Below are 21,017 nucleotides of genomic sequence, written 5' to 3'. Positions count from 1 at the left end.
GCCATCCATCCTCCAATCACCTCCAGACACTCACACAGGACCTTCACTGCCCTCACTGGTTCCGATTTAAAAGAAAGATAGAGCTGGCTATCATCCACATATTGATGAACACCCAGCCCAAACCCCCTGATGATCTCTCCCAGCGGCTGCATGTAGGTGTTAAAAAGCACGGGGGAGAGGACGGAACCCGTGTGCCCTTAAAAGCACCTTTTCTTTTCTTTTCTTTTCTTTTCAGTCCCAGAAGATCCACCTCAAAACTTTGTTAAAGTCAACATTACAGGAAAGTCTTTTTCAGTTTCTTGGGAACCACCAACCATTGTTACTGGAAAGTTTAGCTACAGAGTTGAATTATATGGACCACTGGGTAAGTCTGCATGAAATGTAATTTTGTTTGTCTTTCATGCTTTCTTTTGAAAGTTCTGAAAAAACAAACAAACAAAAATTATGGCTACAATAATGCTTAATTAAATTTTTGATTGGAAAGATGACTCTTTTCCATTTCCAAGGTCTGTTGGTGAAAACATTTATTTAATGTCCTCACTTAGGTCCCCTCCCCACTCCCCGGAACAGTGAATTGTGTGATAATATTGAAATAAAAAGCAGTGTGTCCATTGTCTCTGAAGATATGTGTGGACCTGCTTCCCTGAACTTTTTCATAGTGTACCTTTCGTCCTTTCTTCAAATCCCTACCTGACTAATAAAATCAAAGATATGTCTCAATATCTTTTTGATTTTCCATTGTTGTAGGATGTAAGGCTTACTGTTGCATTACTGCAAGCATGGATTAATTGGTCTATCTTTCAAAAAAAGAAATTTGAATTTATGGAAAACTACCTTTTATTTGATTTTGATTTTAAGTTTTTGCTTAGTCTTTTTGAAGGACTAAAATTACTATTTATTTTTTTATAAATTGAACTGCACTGAGTATTGTGCCAATTTAATATCCGTCCACACTGAAGACAGATGCAGGTATGGTTTTGGTATGATAATCTAGTCTGTGTGGTCCAATGATATTTATATTCAGGGTTTCCCCCTTTTCATGAGAAAGCACCTGTGTGTCTAGGATACAAAACAACAACAACAACCAAAAAACCCATGACAATTTCCCCTAATAATGGAGACAGTGATGTGAAAATATTGCTGTTTGATTTCTGCCTGTTGCACTGTAAAAACCCAGATCTTCTGCCCATAAAAGTAACCCTATGCCTGCTTAAAAAGAAATTCCATGCTACCCTATCAGTTAAGTCCTATGAGACAAAAACACAAATGGGTCAGCAGCAGTGCAGACATGCCTTAAGGCAGGGGTAGCCAACATGGCCTTAAGGCAGGGGTAGCCAACATGGCCAGATGTTGGGCTACAGCTCCCATCATCCCTGACCATTGACAACATAGGCACAAGTTGATGGAAGTTGTATTATAACAGCTGGTGGGCACCAAGTTATCTACTCCAATCCCAACAAGTCAATGAAAAATAGTGACTGGAAAATTTGCTGCAGGAAATAGTGAGCAGAAAGCAGCTTTTCTATTTTGGCGTAATGAACAGGGTTTATTTGCACTGCAGTTAGCTTCCAACCCAATTCCACCAGAGCTTGTTAAAACAGTGCTCATTAAAACTCAGCACATATTTGACAGAAACTAGCTACTAAACATTAATTGCCTGTTGCAGTTGTTATTCAATGTAACCACAGTGACCAGGTCAGTTGAAAAGGTCAGTTCTTTTTCCTTTATTTATTTTAAACTTACTTCTTCATTTCAGGCCATATTTTGGATAATAGTACAAAAGACCTCAAGTTTACTTTTACTAATCTAATACCATTCACAACCTATGATGCTTTTGTTGCTGCTGAGACAAGTGCCGGGGTGGGGCCAAAGTCAAACCTAACTGTTTTCACTCCCGCAGGAGGTAAGTTGTATGCTTGATAACAAACTACGTCATATTATCAATGTATTCTATTTTGTCTCGTTCTTTGGAAAGCCAGTGTCTTTAAATGTGGTCTGTCAAAAACATGTATGAAATGTTTAGGAGTGCCCCAGTAACTGTTACATACTTTCTACAATAGTGTAGTATAAATAAGTATGGCTACCACAATATTTTTTGACAGGGTTCGAGTCTCTTTAGCAGCTGCATGACTGGCAGAAACTCTGCCTTTCCCTCTATGGGGAGAGAAGGAGGAAATGTACCGGCTGCATTTCTGCCTCTCATGCAGCTGTTAAAGGAACAAACACCCATCTCTCCAACACTCCAAGAAGAAGAAGAAGAAGAGGAGGAGGAGGAGGAGTTTGGATTTGATATCCTGCTTTATCACTACCCAAAGGAGTCTCAAAGCGGCTAACATTCTCCTTTCCCTTCCTCCCCCACAACAAACAGACTGTGAGGTGAGTGGGGCCGAGAGACTTCAAAGAAGTGTGACTAGCCCAAGGTCACCCAGCAGCTGCATGTAGAGGAGAGGAGACGCAAACACGGTTCACCAGATTACGAGTCTACTGCTCTTAACCACTACACCACACTGGCCCATCACACATATGCCCAGAGTAATTCTGCTGAAGTACAAGAATGGTTTGCCGATGTGTACTGACTCTTTGGTACACACTGTTATATTTGAAGCAGCTACATGTGTTAGTTCTACTAGGAATCTTGAAAAATACAAAATAGAAAGTGGTTTGAGGATTATGTACAGGAGTAAATTAAATGGAAACTGTCACCAGTACATAAATGGTATATTCTCTGCCTCCCCACCAATCCCTCAACAGCAACAGCCCTGCTCTTTCACTTAATTTGCTTGCTGCTTTTGAAGTCAGGCTGGACTTTTAAAAGTGCTGCCCGAAACTCCCCCACCTGTATTATCCCTTGTAGGCACCCATGTTTACATCTTACGAATGAAAATCGTCTTTCATTCACAGCAGCTATTTGACCATTAGATGGCAGTAAGTGGTTACAGTAAATAGTAAACTGGAATTTAATAGTTCCTTTACTTCTACATACAGCTTATTTAAGGTAGCATCGTTTTATATAACATTTACAATCAAGCTCTACTTTCATATGGAACTGATAATATGATATATCAATATGCATAATTTTCATTAGCTCTGTTAGAGGTCCCTGAAGCTCCTTGTGGGATCAGTTTGAATTGTTGCAGCTGAGGATGTGCACAGAACACTTTTGGCAGTGGCAATGAAGCTAACAAGGTGCTCTGTTGATCTCTGTTGACTGGAGGGTCCAAACCAAATATTTGGTAGCCAGTTCTTAGACCGTGGTGCACTTATCTCAATTCAGCAGGGTGTTATGCCCATTGCCTTGAAAGTAGCAGTGATGTTTCCCCTCTTGAAGAGGTCCTCCTTCGTGGATCCAGAAGTTTTAGGAAATTACTGGCCAGACTCTAATATAACTAATAGGCACCATATCTCAGTGCACTCTAGGCAAGTTGGAGGGTACTTGTGTAATTGCAGCTTTTGTCTACACAACTCTGTGCACAACTGCAGGCACACACAGTCAGGGTGCCATGGTCCAGATTTAAACTCTGACAATATTATTAGGCAGAGTTCATATTTTAATAGTCATACAATACATTACATTTTAATATTAGACCCCAAATCCTTGCACAAATGATATTTTATGATACTTAAAAGTTTATCTGACGTAACCAATTAATGATTTGATACAAACAGAATAATTAAAGTGTTTCATTTTAATTATATCCTTTATTTTCCAGTTCCAGGACCTGTATTTGATTTGCATATGGCAGAGGTATCTGCAACCTTTGTTCGAATTGGTTGGAGGAAACCACAGCAACCAAATGGAATCATCACTCAGTACAGAGTAAAAGTTTCACTTGAGGACACAGGGGAAACCCTTGAAGATACAATTCTAACAGAAAAAATCAAGGTGCTTTAACTTACTGATTTGCTACTTGTTGATTTTCTGTGCATTCCCTTTATTGTGTATAATTATTCCTAATTCTTATGTAAGACTTGAAAATTAGAGTTTTAGCCAGAAACAATCACTTGTCCCGGATGCATAAGGCACGCTGCATAGCGGTGGGGATTGCCAGTGATAAATAAGACACAGGATGGGATAAATCAGGCCACAACTTTATTGATTAAACAGATGTAAAATGGTTTGGCAAAAGCACTGGGTAAGTATTTATCCTCAGCCAGCTTGCCTTGGGTTAGCCCCTTGACATGGTTCAAGAGTGACATTCATGCCAGTGCCGTTTTTCAAAAGGGGTGCTATGGTCCATCGGCTTCTGTGTGAGATGCCATTCAGCAATATCCCTTCCAGGACCCTTTTAACAGGGTACCTTGATGTTAAAAGATACCACCCAATGCCTTGTCTGCCAAAGTTGTGACGCTTGCTATGAGGCAGGCGAAAACCTGCAGACAAGCCAATTAGTCTGCAGGAAAAAATTCCTCACATGGGCCTCAAATACAGCTACTGAGTATTCCATAGCAATGTCTTAATCTGTCCAGTCCTCTCACCTTTGGTTTGAACCACACACATGCAAAATGAACAAGGCGCAACGGTGGGTGATTCAGTGGTGATCGGCTCCACATGGGCAAGAGTCTGGGCACCAGCCACTGCTCCCTTTCAAAGGGGGAAGGTGATCCCAGCTGCCACCAAGCTTCCACCTCCACCTGCCCCCCTGGCGTTCACCCGATTGGCTGGAAGAGGAGGTCTCATGCCCCTCTCCAGCTGTGCGGGATGCCTCTCTCTGTCTCCATATTTCTAGCTCACCTGGGCAGCAAGTCTGCTCACCTCTCTTGGTGTGGTGCCGTTGCAGGATGGCAGAGGCTTCACTGGGGCCCCGACGTGGGAACTGGAACTGTTGTGCCCTTCCTGGCCCCCGCCGCCTATCAGGAACCAGATTCTAGGCTGCATCCTGCTTTGGCAAATGGGGATGTGGGCTGGGACTTGGGCTGTGCCAGGGGGCAGAGCCAGCGGAGTGGGTAGGCTTCCCTCAGATCCGCCCCTTGTCCATTTAAGCAGCCCACACCTGGGGCACTATCTGTTTGTTCCCTCACTGGTTGTATTCTCTGCTTGCCCCTCCAAACGCTGGGGTATCCTATTAAATGGATCCGGGGGAAGTGGCCATTTCAGGTGGGACCAGGGCCGTAGGTACTTCCCCAGATGGCGATCTCTGTGGGGGTCACCTTATTTGAGAACCCCCACCTGGATTGACCACACATCACTTCCAGCCGGTGGGCCAGAAGTATTTAGAATCATAGAGTTGGAAGAGACCACAAGGGCCATCCAGTCCAACCCCCTGCCAAGCAGGAAACACCATCAAAGCATTCCTGACAGATGGCTGTCAAGCCTCTGCTTAAAGACCTCCAAAGAAGGAGACTCCACCACACTCCTTGGTAGCAAATTCCACTGCTGAACAGCTTAGATTGTCCCATGCCCAAGCCAGACCTCTTTCATCTGTATTCAATAAAGTTGTGGCCTGTTTTGACCCCAAACCAGTCTTGTTGGTCTCTTATTTATATGGGTTGGGGTATCAGGTGCCCAACACCTGGTCCTGCAAATGGTGGCACAGTGAGCCGCTATTTTTCTAACTTCCTTGTTTTTCATTTTTAGGATTTTATTGAAGCTTTGGATCCAGACATTTTAAATGAGAACACAGCACCATCTTTCACGTGGAGTGAAGTGGAAACAGTAACTGGTTCATATGAAGGATCAGCTGAGATGTTTCCAACAGTGCACAACTTTTCTCCAGTAATATTTACAAGCATGTCTGAGGATAATTTGCCTATTTTGAATAGAGCTGCAGAACTACATCCAGATTCTGGTAAGTTTCTAAGTCCCTCTCCCCCCATATACCTCCCTCATTGTTCAAAAGGCTGCTGTCACATATATGATCCTTAGCACAGAGACCAACCAGATTATTAATGGGCCATTTACTGAAGTCAAATTCCAGCCCCCTCCTGGAGCAAATGCAGAAAGCCACACAAGCAGAGAGTACTAGCTTCTTGTCACCCAGTTGACCTTCCACCGAGAGAAAGAAGATGCCAGAGCTGTTGAACAAGCTGCATAGACAATCAGTTATTACAGTTGCCAAGGCAGGTGTGATTGGAGGAGATTAACATATCTCCATGTCCCATGTGGACGTTAATTTTTCCAGGAGCTTTTGACTGATAGGTTTTCAAATGCCACTGAGGGTAAATAGGTCAAAAAGTTACAACTCTGCTACACGGGAGCAACAAACAGGTGGAGATGACCCTGTGACACAATGATGTCATTAGCATACTCTCTTGCACAGCATTGTCAATGGGGTATTTTTCTTGACTAAGTATGGATATTTATGACCCATTAAATAAGGGTTGGCTGGCAGATACAGGCTTAAAATACCTCTCTGAATTTTTCAAGTGAAGGCATTCAACAAGACAGAAGGCCAAGTTCTGATTTTCTTCACATCCCTTTGAAAGTAAAGTGTAAATGAAGCTGGAACTGAAAAGTTCGTTTTTAGAAATGGTCATCCAGTCTTTATATTATCATTACTGATTCGCACTGTTCAAAAATACACTTTCCATTTTCATTATAATAGGAATAACTAACTCTCTCCTTTTTTAACCAATGTGTACACTGCAAGAATGGAGACATTCCAAGGCCACAATCCTATACATATTTACCTGGGAGTAAATCTCATCGACTTCAGTAAGACTTACTCCAGAGTAAAAATATATACGTGGGTGGCGCTGTGGTCTAAACCACAGAGCCTAGGGATTGCCGATCAGAAGGTCTGCGGTTGAAATCCCCGCAATGGGGTGAGCTCCCGTTGCTCGGTCCCTGCTCCTGCCCACCTAGCAGTTTGAAAGCATGGCAAAGTGAAAGTAGATAAATAGGTACCGCTCCGGTGGGAAGGTAAACGGCGTTTACGTGCACTGCTCTGGTTCTCCAGAAGCGACTTAGTCATGCTGGCCACATCACCCAGAAGCTGTCTGTGGACAAACACTGGATCCCTTGGCTAGTAAAGTGAGATGAGCGCTGCAACCCCAGAGTCATCCGCAACTGGACTTAATGGTCAGGGGCCCCTTTACCTTTACCTTTTAAATATATATAGCATTGTGCTATGTGACTCCCATTTTTCAGTCTAGTTCAATTCAGGATTAATTTCTAACTTCTGTCTATGACTGGCCTCTATTCCATCTCTATTCCATCACTGGTATTTGCTTAATGGGGATAATTTACTTACCATATTTTTCTGTGTACAGTGGTGCCCCGCTAGACGAATGCCTCGCTAGACAAAAAACTCGCTAGACGAAAGGCATTCGCTAGCGGAAGGCTGTCTCGCAAGACGGGAAAAAAAATTCCCCCCGCCAAACCGCTATTCTCCCGTTGGTGCTTCGCAAGACAAAAAATTTGCTATACGACAACACTCGCAGAACAAATTATTTTTGTCTTACGAGGCACCACTGTATAAAACTAGGTTTTTTCCCTTAAAAATAATGTCAAAAATTAGGCAGTGTCTTATACATGGATACATCTCTCCCCATATTCTTAAATCTGAGTCCCCCAAAATAGGGGGCATCTTATACATGGGGGTGTCTGATAGACGGAAAAATATGGCAATTTGTGTTGGTGTTTAAGATTTAATATAATGGTAACAATAGTTTTCTTTTCCTTTATATATATATATAAATGCATTGAAAACATTTTCTGATACCATCAACCGTTCAGCTGAGCAGATGTCCTATCTTGTAAATGGACTCCAGCCTTTCACTCAATATGCGATTGAGGTCTCTGCTTTTACCGTTATTGGAGAAGGACCACCAGCTATTCTCATTGCTAGGACAAGTGAACAAGGTAAAATTTTATTGCTGACATAATTTCATGCTGGCAGTACTTAATTTCCCCCACACTTCTAACTCATACTAAATGGATTGTTTTTGTTCTGCAGTTCCAAGCTCAGTCAAAAATATCAGTTATAAAAACATTAGTTCGTCCTCAGTTTTGCTTTATTGGGATATACCTATAAACCCCAATGGAAAGATCACACATTACACAGTTTATGCAATGGAGCTGGATACACATAGAGCTTTTCACCTGACTACGTCAAATAACAGCATCTTGATTACAGGTAAGAGCAGCTTTTAAATAATTGCTGTAGTAGCTATCAAAGCTATATTAGAATAGAATATAGATTTAACTTTTCTATATTTCTGCATCTCTACGTATATTCAACAGGCTTTAATGAACCAAAATGCTTTTAAAGAACTGACAATATTTGCAGGTACTACTTTGCACATTTCACCTTGGAGGAATGCTGAATAAAGGATACGTTAATCTAGCTTTAGATTCTTCTACTTTTGTGGTATTTAGAAATACAAATGGTCTTAGATTGTATTTTCATTCTACTGCGCGCGCTCTCGCTCTCTCTCACACACACAATATCATCAACAACTATCAGAAAACAGAATTTAGAAAAAAAATCGTAAAGATAATGTGGCAGAATCCAAAGCCAGGAGTCACCACCCCTGTTCTATAGTGAATCAGAACTGTATGGGTTGGTTAATTTCAATAGGGCACACCCAATATACCAGTGTCTTTGTGCTTGCAGTGTTTTTTCTTCTTATTCCTTCTAGGTTTGAGAAAGTATACAAATTATAAAATGAGAGTAGCGGCTTCCACAACTATAGGGGAAAGTGCTCTGTCTGAAGACAATGATATTTTTGTGAGAACACCTGAGGATGGTAAGCATATTGGTCATGCTGATTTTATAATTTTTTTATGTCATTGCTGATCAATCCATCTTGTGCAGTCTACCTAGTGGAAGTTAATAAATCTGTGGTTCTGAGGATCCCCCTGGACTTCCTTGTGTCCTTCGCTAAATTCTGTTTTTCCCCTAACTAAAACAGGACAGCAGCATTTCCTGCTTTGATTTTACATGATAGAAATATGTTATGTATTGAAGTTCTCGCCCTAGGCCACTAGGGGTGTGTGTATAAAGTTCATTCTGCTGCAGTTCTCACTCAGGTCCGCACATGCAAATGAGGGATTGAAAGTGACATTCAAGGATTGGGTAACTACAGAAAGTTGTTACTGTTGCTTGTAGCTGAGTTCTATATAAGCAGGCTGCTGAGCTCTTCAGTTCAGTTCTGTTCCAGCCTGAGAATAAACAGAGCTGCTTGGGGAGTCACTGTGTCGTCTGCTATGTCCACCCACTATTTAATAAAATCTACTTCTAAATTAGAGAAGCACCAGCTGACTAGGTTTTGTATAGAGATTTGAAGGCTCCCCCCCCAAAAAAAACCTAGGAAAATTGAGGAGAGGGAAACCACCACTTCATTTTTCTGTCCCGTCCCCCACTCAGGCCTTCACATATCTAGTTCTATATTTCAGTGCCAATATGCCCAAGCAGTTACATATTAAAAACATATATAGTGTTTTTATTTTGCATTAAAATTAACTGGTAATGTTGGCAGAAATTGAATAGTTCTTTGGTTATTCAAAAGCTGGGAATGGGTCATTCTTTGAAAAGATTATCCTTCACTATACCTTGACTCATAATTCCATGATTGATGAGAAGGTGCCTAGCTCTCTTACCTATAATTGGTGTTACAGTGACAGCATAACCATGGGGAGAAGAAAAATGTTGCTTCAATCAGTTCCTGGTCTTACTGTAACTTCTAGTTGTTCTTAAAGAAACTGAATTGATGTAGACAGATGTTTAATATGTTTTGGTGGGACGGGACTCCAAGTGACTTTCTTTTATGTTTTCTAAACTAAAGAACCAGGTTCACCACCCCAACATGTCGAGATATTAGAAGTGACTGCCACAGAAATAAGTTTAAGATGGTCACCTCCTGAGAAGCCTAATGGGATTATAACTCATTATGAAGTCGTGTATGATGATGCTAGTGCTTTAATTCTGAGAAACACAACAGCAACAAATCTTCTTTTAAATGGCTTGAAACCATATACTCTGTACAATATTTCTATAAGAGCATTCACTCGCCTTGGGCATGGGAACCAGTCATCTCCCCTGTTATCTGTAAGAACGACTGATAGTGGTGAGTGCAGCATTTTGGAATACCGTTTTATCTCTGTGGCTTCCATTTTAAGCATCATTAAACTCCAGTGGATTTTCTTGCAGATAAGCATCTTAGGGATTTGGGCATGAACCTGATATATCATGGTAGCACATGTATTTGGTTTTGCATCTGGTATATTCTAATGTAGGGGATCACGCTGCTACTCATGTCCTAAGTACAGTGGTGCCCCGCTAGACGAATGCCTCGCTAGACGAAAAACTCGCTAGACGAAGGCATTCGTCTAGCGGAAGGCTGCCCCGCTAGACGAAAAAGTCTATGGGGCTGCCTCGCAAGACTAAAAATTTTCGTCTTTTTTTTTTCTTTTTCGTTTTGCGGAGCGCGGCTGCCATTGCCGCTCCGCAAGACGAAAAACCCGCTAGACGAAAATTTTCGCAGAACGAATTATTTTCGTCTAGCGGGGCACCACTGTATCAGATGGGACAGGGGACAGGAAGAAAATATGCTTTTCTCCATCTCACCAGCCCAGAGTAACAAGCCAGATAGGTGGGCAGGAGGGAGTCATAGGAAATGACAATTCCTTGAATCTTGACAGGAATTATGCTGCTAAGCATGTTAAAGAGTATTGAGGACAGTTAAGGTAAGGTTACCAGATTTTTTTCCAAAGAATCTGGGGACACTTTTTTTTTTGAAAAGAGAAAAAAAGTTATTTTTTAAAAGTTATTTTTTAAAAAAATATTAAGTAATATCTTCTCTTCTGTGGTCTCCTCTGTCACGCAGCCTTCCTCTGCTCTCTTGGAGTGCTAGCTACCGTGGAGTAGGCTTGGGTTGGGCCTGGGCTCGGCCACGTGTCCTTGCCCTCCCGGTGCTCTCCTACCTCTCCTCCTCAGCGGTGGCAGTGGCAGCGGCACGGCAAGGTCGGGGCTCCCCTCTTTTTTCTCCTTCCTTTTTCTCTCTCCTCCTTCTCCTCTCCTCCTTCTCCCTGCATCGGTTCTAGGGTTTTCCTGGCCCCAGAGCACCACTGGGCAGTCGGCTGGGTGGCCAGGTGCTCTCACTCCTGGCTCGATTTGGGTCATGGGGGGTGTCAGTGGTTCCCCCAGTTGACACGCCAGGCGTCCCCAGTTCCCCCTTGGCAGTGGCAGTGGCAGTCTCAGCAGCCTGGCCAGCCTGGTAGCGCAGTTGGCTCTGGCTGGCTTCAGGAGCTGGTCGCTGCCGTGGTCATTTTGCCTTGCCAGAAGTCCCCATATGATGTGTCTTGTGCCGTTGAACCAATCACACAAAATTCATTCCCTACTAATAAATCTACAACACTTAAAATATAAATCCGAGGACATTAAATGAAATCCAGGGACATTCCGGGGATGGATTTTATCCAGGGAGAGATTTGTAAATCTGGGGACTGTCCCCGGGAAACGGGGATGTCTGGTAACCATAAGTTAAGGAGATACCAACAATTCATCTCCTGCCTGCAGCCAGCAAGTCTTCCCTGAAAGTTAGCCCAGGAAGAGAGGAGTGTCAGTCAAACTGGGGGCAAACTCCTTTGCTTTTATGCAGTGGGGTTTTCTAGCATCCTGCCCTCACTACATACCTTAGTTGTCTCCCAATAGCCTTTCTTGAGAGTCGGGGATACTCAGGAAAAGCTTGGAATATGCCAAGCTGGACTGCCATAGTACAAGGGAACTGGAGAAAATCGGCTGGAGAAAATCAGCTTCTGCCCAGTTGAAAAGAACTAAGCAAATACATTAATTACAAGGCAAATTAGACTAGCAAGTGCTGATTATCAATAAAGAACCTTCACATTCCTATCTGATATAATTTGGTTTGAAATAATATACTCTGTCTGAAAAAAATAATAATTTCCCTACTAGTGAACCAGGAATCTAACTAGATGATAAGAGACTCCATTGCGATGTTTTTATACTAGATTTGAAGTTGCTAAGTCCCCTTGTAAAATTCGCCTTGGTTTGGTTTGGTTTAAAAACTAAACTAAACTGAATCTGTACTGATAGGTCTGCAAGGATTACAATTTGGTTGGATAAATGAGTGATTGTGGTACCTGATGACTGCGGTGGTTCATGCTTGAGTTCTCAGTCATTATACACTCTTAATGATTATCTGAAATTTTAATAACTTTTCTCTGAATTCTTCCTTTTCAGTTCCTGAATTCCCACCACAAAACGTAACTTACAAGAATATCTCTTCTTCAGAGATAGAGCTATCATTTCTTCCACCATCTGTCCCGAATGGGATTATAGAGAAATATACTGTATATCTCAGAGAGACTGATGGAACTGATGAAAGAACCATCAACACCACACATCTATCACTAACTATTACAGGTGACTGTAATACAGCAGTTTGTGACTTTAAAATGATAGTGTCTTTGCTGGTTTATTTTGCTCAGTTCATACTGTATAGTATATATTTCATAATACTGCTTTAGAATTAGGTTAGCAATCAAAATGATAAATTTCCGGGGTTTGTGTGAAATATTGTATTGGGAATAAATTTATCTGTGTTTACTATTTATTTTGTTTTGCCCTGCATCTGAACATGATATTAGGGGGGGATAGAATCACATAAATTAATTTTGAACAAGCACCGGGAAGTTAATTAGTAGCCTGTAAAAGGCTTGTCAAAAAAAACAATTCGATACTCTTGATGTGCCACTGCAAAACGTTCTTTGGATTTTGTGACTTTTATTTGTTGTATAATAATAAAATAGAAATGGTTAAACCTTTATTTTTTTCTGATTGCAATATTGAACTTTGAGGGACTTCTCTAAAATATGTGAAAGTAACCGAAAAAGCTACATAGACAAATATAAATATATAAATGTGTATCTAAAATTTCAAGCTTATAAATATTAATAACAATTTATTATTTATTTAGGCTTAAAAATATATACAAGATATATTGTTGAAGTATCTTCAAGCACTATAAAGGGTGAAGGTCCTCGCAGTGCTCCATTGCACATATTGACTGATGAAGATGGTAAGCTTTCTATCATTGTCTAATTACAGTGTTTTATGCAGCTGACATCTTTAACATCAATTGGCTAAGCAGGACTGAAGGCACGGAATGTTGTACCTAAAAAAAAAATCCAATTGCTGGGGGCGGGGGGACTGTAGTCAAACTTCTGTGCGGGATGGAAAAAGAGGCAGTTATGTTGGCATTTGCTAATTTCAAAAAATTATCATCTAGCCATAATTCAGTTACATAGTAAAGAAAGCAGTACTGTGACAAACAAACAAAAATGTTGAGGGTGTTCTTTCTTGCAAGACTGTTCTGAACATCAGACCAAATGCACCACATATTTCTCATAGTTGTGATCATGTTTCCAATTTGCATGCATGATTACACTATGACCTGAAATTTTGGAACACGATGCTGTTTTGTGTGAGTTAAAATAAACACAATTAAATGTTAATATTTCTGTTTCTGACGAAGTTTTCATCACCTATTGCTGTTGCTGTTGTTGTTTCTCAACACATACTAAAACTTAAGATAAAATTGTTAAAGACCACTGGATGAGTTGAAAGGATCAACCTTTGTTGTTGTTACTTTATACTGAATCAGACAAATGGGTCCAGAACTGGCTAGGCGTTGGTCTTCTGAATCTTAGATAGAGATCTTTTCCAGTTCTACAAAACTCCTCTTTTTACAAAAAAAAGTTTTGTTTGTAAGTTAAACACAAATAGGGCACTCATTTGTTGGAGTAGGAACAGGATCACCCTTGTGTGATCTGGGCTAACCCTGCCTGTCCTCTCAACATCTACATGTTGAACTTGGCTATCTCTAAAGCAGGCATGGCCAAACTTGGCCCTCCAACTGTTTTGGGACTACAATTCCCATCATCCCTGACCACTGGTCCTGTTAGCTAGGGATGATGGGAGTTGTAGTCCCAAAACAGCTGGAGGGGCAAGTTTGGCCATGCCTGCTCTAAAGGAACTCCTAGGCAGATGTTGGAGCGATGCTAATGTGATGTTGAGACTGGAACCAGCAACATGGCGCAATCCATGCATAACACATGAATAGGGCTTACAAGACCAGGAATAAGTGTGTGTGTGTGTGTATCTCACATGCACTGCCAATGAGCTACACCTAATTTTTTTCATTGTTATATCGTCTTACTGTATAGTTTTACCACTGTCTTGATCAGGTTGAGTTTTAATTCTCTTGAGTCTACATAACGTTTAACCTTTGACTCTTTTGAAATTTAATGGGGTTTATAAATAAACATGCTTCATGCTGTTCCAAATTTTAACCTTCCACCAATAAGATGCTCAGCAATTTCCCCATCCTTTGGAGCTAATATAATTATTTCTAGTTCCTTTGTTTCTCAAAGGAACTATTTTACTCTAGTTTACATGCGTTCACAGCTATAAAGTTAATATTTCTATTCCAAGGAAATAATTGCAACAATGCACTTGGAAAATAGGTGAATCACAGTGACACACCCATTGCTCTGTTTTCTTAGGAAATGCTGTTTTCTATTGAATTACGGAAACAGATGTCTTAACAGCAGCAGGCAAAATTGTCCCTTATTATCTCACTGCAAAACAAAGACAAAACACCTCGAACCAAATACCCTCCTTTAAACGCTAATTTATATGGATAAAATGCCATTTTAAGATTTTTTATTTATTTATCGCTGAAATTGTATTTAACATGATATTGTGTCCTCTCTTTAAGCTCCTAGCTCTCCTCCACGATTGCTCACAGTAAAACAGTTGTCTGGTGTCATTGTGAAGTTGTCATGGCAACCACCACTGGAGCCAAATGGAATTATCCTCTATTACACAGTTTATGTCTGGTAAGATTTTTCTAGAGATAAATAAGAATCTGTCACCTACCAGAAATTTTAAGGTGGTTTTTTTTTTAACTCTTTGCACTTGTTGATGCATTTGTTATGCATGAATTTGTTGATGCATTTGTTATGCATGAATTCTAGCTCATCACTTTAAACAACTAGACCTTTATGAATTAAAGCTGAGGTTTCTGCAGCTTTTACACATTTTGCAGGCCAGTGCTTGCTAGATTCTTGAAGTAATTTTGGATGACAGTTTTCAAAAACAAGACGTTTTTGCCATCCAAGCTGCTACACTCTGTGCAACAATAGTGCAAGTGATGGTCATACGTTGACATCAAAAGCTGCCTTACACTGAGTCAGACCAATAGTCCACATAGCCTAATAACATCTGCGTTGATTGGCAATGATGGACAAAAAGGGTATGCATTGCCATATAATCTCATAAATAGATGGCCCTTGTTTATTTGAATGTATTCCAGATTGGAACCATGGCATAGGGAGATTAAACCCTTTCCCCTCACTGTAGTCACAATTCAGACCCTTCTCTGCCCCCATACTACACACATATGCCAGCTGCCCCAAAAGGAGAATTGCCAGTGTCAAATAGCAGCCACAAAAGATGGATGATTCACACCATATGTGTGATCAGCAGTGGCCAGAGGGATGAGGCAGAGTCACCCTTCTGACCCTGCTGCTTCTGTAGTTTATCTGGATAATGAAAATAATTATTTTATTATTTATACCCTGCCCATCTGGCTGGGTTGCCCCAGCCACTTTGTGTGGCTTCTAACACATATTGAAACTTAATAAAACATCAAACATTAAAAACCTCCCGATGCAGGGCTGCCTTCAGATGTATAGTTATTTATCTCCTTGACATCTTATGGGAGGGCATTCCACAAGGAGCGCATGACTGCCGAGAAGGCCCTTTGCCTGGTTCCCTGTAACTTCTCTTCTTTCACCAAGGGAACCGCCAGAAGGCCCTTGGAGCTGGATCTCAGTGTCCAGGCTGAACGATGGGGTTGGAGATGCTCCTTCAGGTGTTTGGGGTGACTGCAAGGTTGGGGCTCCATGGATATTGTTGCAGGAGTTCTGGATTGGCTCCACTGCAGAGCATTCCACACAACCTTGACCTTCCTCAGCCTTGTCCAGTAAAGCTTCGGCGCTGGCGCTTTTAGGATGGTGGCTCAGCCCTGCAACAGCTATTGACTGGTTGGGGCAAAAGGTTAAATTCCCTCTCCCTTCATGACAACGGTTCCAGTCTGGATCATCACCCACCCTCTATCTACCAGACAGAAAAATCAAATGGTTAACATCACTTCCTGTTTAAACTTCAGATGTGTTTATGGACAACATCAGTGATCTAGACATTTCATTTAATGCATTTAGGAATATAATTTCAAGAAGAAGCATTAATGTCACAGAAACCTCATTAGACATCACAGATCTTGAAAATAAGATGGAATATAGTGTTTATGTAACAGCAAGTACCAGATTTGGAGATGGAAATATAAAGAGTGACATGATCAGCTTCACTACGTCTGAAGGAGGTAAGAGTACGTTGTTGCCATAATTTAATTTTGTAATCTGGTTGTTGCTGCTTTTCCTTTGACTTTTCTTGTTGGTTGTTCTTATTGACTTTTTAGCTTTTATTATCGATCACCTGGAAGACATCATTCATTGTTCAGTATACAGACAATAATGTTAAAAAGTAAACCTTATTGCAAGTAAACAATGAAATGAAGTATTTGATTTACTATTGAGAATGATCCCATCAGTATGCAGTAAATAAATCTTATGTGTCCAAATCACCTAAGACAAGTGAAATAATTTGGTAATAGATGCTATGTGTAAATAAGTACCTCCTAAAAAGAACATGATTCTTTCCACTCATTCACAGCATTTCAGTTCTGTTCAAGTCATGTGCATTCAGAAACTGAAATCTTATTCCAATCAAATAAAGGAACAGTTTCATCATATTGTTTCTCTTCACGCGCGGGGGGGGGGGGTGATCAGTCTTGCCTCCTCTGAGTTTGCTTTCCCTTCATAGACTAAAATGGGGTTGGGAGTGGGAAATACATGTTGACTAAAATGATGTGGCTAGGAAACTACAATTCATAATTTTTCAAACAATGATTAAAAATACTTTTTCGGATGTGTTCTCTTAGAACCTAAACCTTTAATATGAACCGAATTTTTACCAAATATCTGTCAGTCTTTCAAATGTGTTTCCAGATAGCATTTGTACTGTTGGTTCTTGTCTACCACCATTTGCCCACATTATATGTCTTACCTAGAGGATGAGTCTGAATTCAAAAATTATGAATAAATTTTGCACAGTGTGAAATCTCCCCCTCCCCCAATTTTGCAGGCCAGGAAAATCAACTGTGTTGTATTATTGATTCATTTGTGCAGCAATTACATGCCAAAATGGCTCGTACAAAAGGTAAACGTAAACATGTTTTTCAGCTCCAAGTGACCCACCTAAAAATGTGTGGTATAAAAACCTTACTTCTTCATCAGTACGAATCTTCTGGAATCCTCCTCAAAAGCCCAATGGAGATATACAGTTTTATTCGATTTACTACAAAAATGATTCAGACACTTTCATGCAGGTAAATTTCAGTTGTTTTTCTTTTCCCTGAATTTCCATGGCAAAGATTGAATTAATTGTTTTGTAAATTTGTTCATAACCACCAAGTAGATAAATAGGTACCACTCCGGCGGGAAGGTAAATGGCGTTTCCATGTGCTACTCTGGTTTTGCCAGAAGTAGCTTAGACATGCTGGCCACATGATCCGGAAGCTGTACACTGGCTCCCTCGGCCAATAAAGCGAGATGAGCGCTGCAACCCCAGACTCATCCTCGACTGGACCTAATGGTCCCTTTAAGATAAGATAAGATAAGATTTCTTTATTGTCATTGTACAAGTACAACGTTGTACAAGTGCAATGAAATTGAATGCCCTCCCATAAAAACAAGACCAAAAAAAAACATTTTCAGCCACACATGCACATACATACACACCCATCACAACTCTCCAAGGTCATATTATCTGGTTACAGCATTTAAGATGGTTATAGCTCTGGGGTAGAAACTATTTTTTAATCTATTTGTTCTTGCTTTAATTGTTCTACATCTCTTGCCCGAAGGCAGTGGTGCAAAAAGACTGTATCCCAGATGAGATGGATCCTGTAAAATATTGTTTACTTTTTTAAGGCAGCGGGAACTGTATAGTTCTTCCAAAGATGGGAGAGGATGACCAATAATCTTTTGGGCTGTGGTTATGACCTTCTGGAGTACCTTCCTCTCCATGGCTGTGCAACTGGAAAACCAAGCACAAATACAATATGCAGCCTCGTTACCTTTACCTTTACCTTTTTACCATATGTATGAGGAGTAGTTTCATATTAATTTTAAACAGCCCTCAGAATGAGCCCATATCACAGTATGAAACAGAAACAGGCTTATGAGTGCACACATCCTTACACATCTACCTACCCAAAGTTTCACTGAAAACTGCTGAAGTTTGACTCTTTGTTTCCATGCCATTACAATACCTCTGAACTTAATACAGTACACTCGTTAAACTATGGAATTTAAGGTTCACTTTCATTACCGTTTTAGTATAAGCAAAGCCCCCTCTAGTGGCTGTATGAAGAACATAGCTAAAACCTAACCTTTTGTATGCTTAGAAATAGAAATTATATTTATTATTAAAAGCTTTAGTGTCATTACTGCTGTAGTGCTTGATATAATTTCATTTGCTCAATAAAGATAGCCACTGGATGTAGTTTGTTATCTAAAGGTTTACAAATATAGGTAATTTTACATAGTTTTAAATATCTTAGTTTCTTGCTTAGCTAAGGCTCTAGTTCCTTGTTTAATATCAAATAAATAAATATTTTTTTTTAAAAAAATCCTTATCTTGGCCCAGTTTGCAACTAAAACAAAACCAATACACACTAAAACTAAACCAATACACACAATACACCAATACACACAAGTGTGTATGTGTACTCTCAATAAAAAATCATGGCTGCTATGCTGCTCATCACATCATCCTGCTATTGTGGTAAAGGTAAAGGTAAAGGGACCCTTGACTGTTAGTTCCAGTCGTGGATGACTCTGGGGTTGCAGCGCTCATCCGGGTCATGTGGCCAGCATGACTAAGCCGCTTCTGGCAAACCAGAGCAGCACACGGAAACTCTGTTTACCTTCCCCCACTGGAGTGGTACCTATTTATCTATTTGCACTTGACATGCTTTCAAACTGCAAGGTTGGCAGGAATAGGGACCAAGCAACGGGAGCTCACCCCATCACAGGGATTCAAACCGCCGACCTTCTGATCGGCAAGCCCTAGGCTCTGTGGTTTAACCCACAGTGCCACCCACATCCCTATTGTGGTACCTGAAGCTAAATTGTGGTTTTGCTTAGCATTATATCAGAACTGAGGCTTGTAGTTTGTCTTATTCCAGGCATACCAGGCAGTAATTTGCTCCAAGTAGTATTGCAGCAGGAGAACCAGGGAAAACAGAACTGTTGTGATTTTTATAATGAGTTTGCACATTTAAACTTAACCATGGTTTCACTTAGTGTTACATGGCAACTGGGTTGGTTTTTTACTAGTTTGGTTTTAATTGTGCTTTTTTGTGTAAATATTTTCCCCCTACCTCTGCCCAGAATTTTACCAGTTATGCTCTTGACAGTGGTGTTGACAATGCAACTTTGTCTGCGGTATTAAGCAACTTGGCAAAATGGAGCCACTACACACTTTGGTTAACTGCAAGCACAGCCTTTGGAAATGGAAACCAAACCAGTGAAATCATACATGTGTACACAGATCAAGATGGTATGCATTTAAAAAAAAATCAAAATATATTTTGTAAAACTTGTAGAAATTATTCTGCTTGGGAAGGAGTTAGCAGGATTGCAATATGGTAGTGATGCTACCACATTTTGTGTCCTTTTAAAAGGCATCTATTCATATGGCTATTTCTCTGTCCCAGGATTTATGACATTCCTCCCACCAGAGATCCAGCTAGATGTACAATCATCAGTTTTAAGTTGTATCTGAATTCACTATTTTTAACAGACCACCTTGTTATCAATGGACCAGTCTCCTGTATTCTACAGTGCACCTTTTTATAGCTAATACTAGTCTCCACCCATTTCACAATTATATTTGTTTCTTCCTTGTCCTCCTCAGACATAACAGTCTCTATGCCCCTGTTTAGACTTAAGGAGGTGCAAAGTTTTCTCATTATTATTGCTCCTGGGAGTGTAGCTTCTTTCCGTTTTCAGTTTTTAATAAAACAGGTGTAGGCAGATTGTTTTTATTTATTCATAGTCCCATAAAGGTAAAGGTCCAGTCACGGATGACTCTGGGGTTGCGGCACTCATCTCGCTTTATAGGCCAAGGGAGCTGGCATTTGTCCGCAGATAGCTTCCGGGTCATGTGGCCAGGCCAGCATGACTAAGCCGCTTCTGGTGAACCAGAGCAGCGCACGGAAACGCTGTTTACCTTCCCTCCTGAGCGGTACCTATTTATCTACTTGCACTTTGATGTGCTTTCAAACTGCTAGGTGGGCAGGAGCTGGGACAGAGCAACGGGAGCTCACCCTGTCGCGGGGATTCGAACCGCCGACCTTCTGATCGGCAAGCTCTAGGCTCTGTGGTTTAGACCACAGCGCCACCCATGTCTCTTATAGTCACATATCTGGGTTTTTAACCTTTGGGATTTATCTCTGAAATTCTATTTGACATTCTAATAATTATAATTATTAGTGGAATGCTAAAACTCAGTTTTCAGTATAAGGTGTGATCTCTATCCTGGGAGCAAGTCTTAGTGAAATCAGTGGACTTACTTCCATCTAAAGACGCATAAGAATCAGAGGATATAAAGGCACTTGCCTCACCAACCATCGTTTTGCATTTTAATGAGATTGTTTAATAAGCCTTCATTACCAAATTGATCCCCCAAGAAATCTATATTTAATCCTTGTTAGATGAGGGAATATAAAGCAAAAATAAAACCATCTGCTTAAACTCAATAAAAGCTCTGTAACATCCGGACTATATGAGTTACATGGTGTACATTTTCCAATTTCTAGCATTTGCAATTGTGTGTGAAGGATGATATGGTCTCTGATATACAAAGCTTCCTGGCTGCTGGAAAGAGAGAAGACTAAACAAGAAACTTACTCCCAAGCATGCT

General features: G+C 40.6%; 1 protein-coding gene across 1 annotated transcript in view; it reads left to right on the top strand.

Moving 5' to 3' along the window:
* Positions 1–21,017, top strand: part of PTPRQ (protein tyrosine phosphatase receptor type Q) — a 102,623-nt gene that overhangs the window by 32,080 nt on the left and 49,526 nt on the right. Inside the window, exons 16-29 of the mRNA XM_033161627.1 lie at positions 236–364; positions 1,757–1,903; positions 3,711–3,883; positions 5,576–5,786; positions 7,676–7,801; positions 7,896–8,075; positions 8,581–8,688; positions 9,727–10,008; positions 12,144–12,326; positions 12,880–12,981; positions 14,683–14,803; positions 16,190–16,350; positions 17,270–17,415; positions 19,484–19,652. Of these exons, the coding sequence (XP_033017518.1) occupies positions 236–364; positions 1,757–1,903; positions 3,711–3,883; positions 5,576–5,786; positions 7,676–7,801; positions 7,896–8,075; positions 8,581–8,688; positions 9,727–10,008; positions 12,144–12,326; positions 12,880–12,981; positions 14,683–14,803; positions 16,190–16,350; positions 17,270–17,415; positions 19,484–19,652 (2,238 nt within the window). The remainder of the gene's footprint in view (positions 1–235; positions 365–1,756; positions 1,904–3,710; positions 3,884–5,575; positions 5,787–7,675; positions 7,802–7,895; positions 8,076–8,580; positions 8,689–9,726; positions 10,009–12,143; positions 12,327–12,879; positions 12,982–14,682; positions 14,804–16,189; positions 16,351–17,269; positions 17,416–19,483; positions 19,653–21,017) is intronic.

This window comes from Lacerta agilis, chromosome 10, assembly GCF_009819535.1.
Source record: "Lacerta agilis isolate rLacAgi1 chromosome 10, rLacAgi1.pri, whole genome shotgun sequence".
Lineage (NCBI taxonomy): Eukaryota > Metazoa > Chordata > Lepidosauria > Squamata > Lacertidae > Lacerta > Lacerta agilis.
This window is presented reverse-complemented; position numbering and strand designations above follow the sequence as displayed.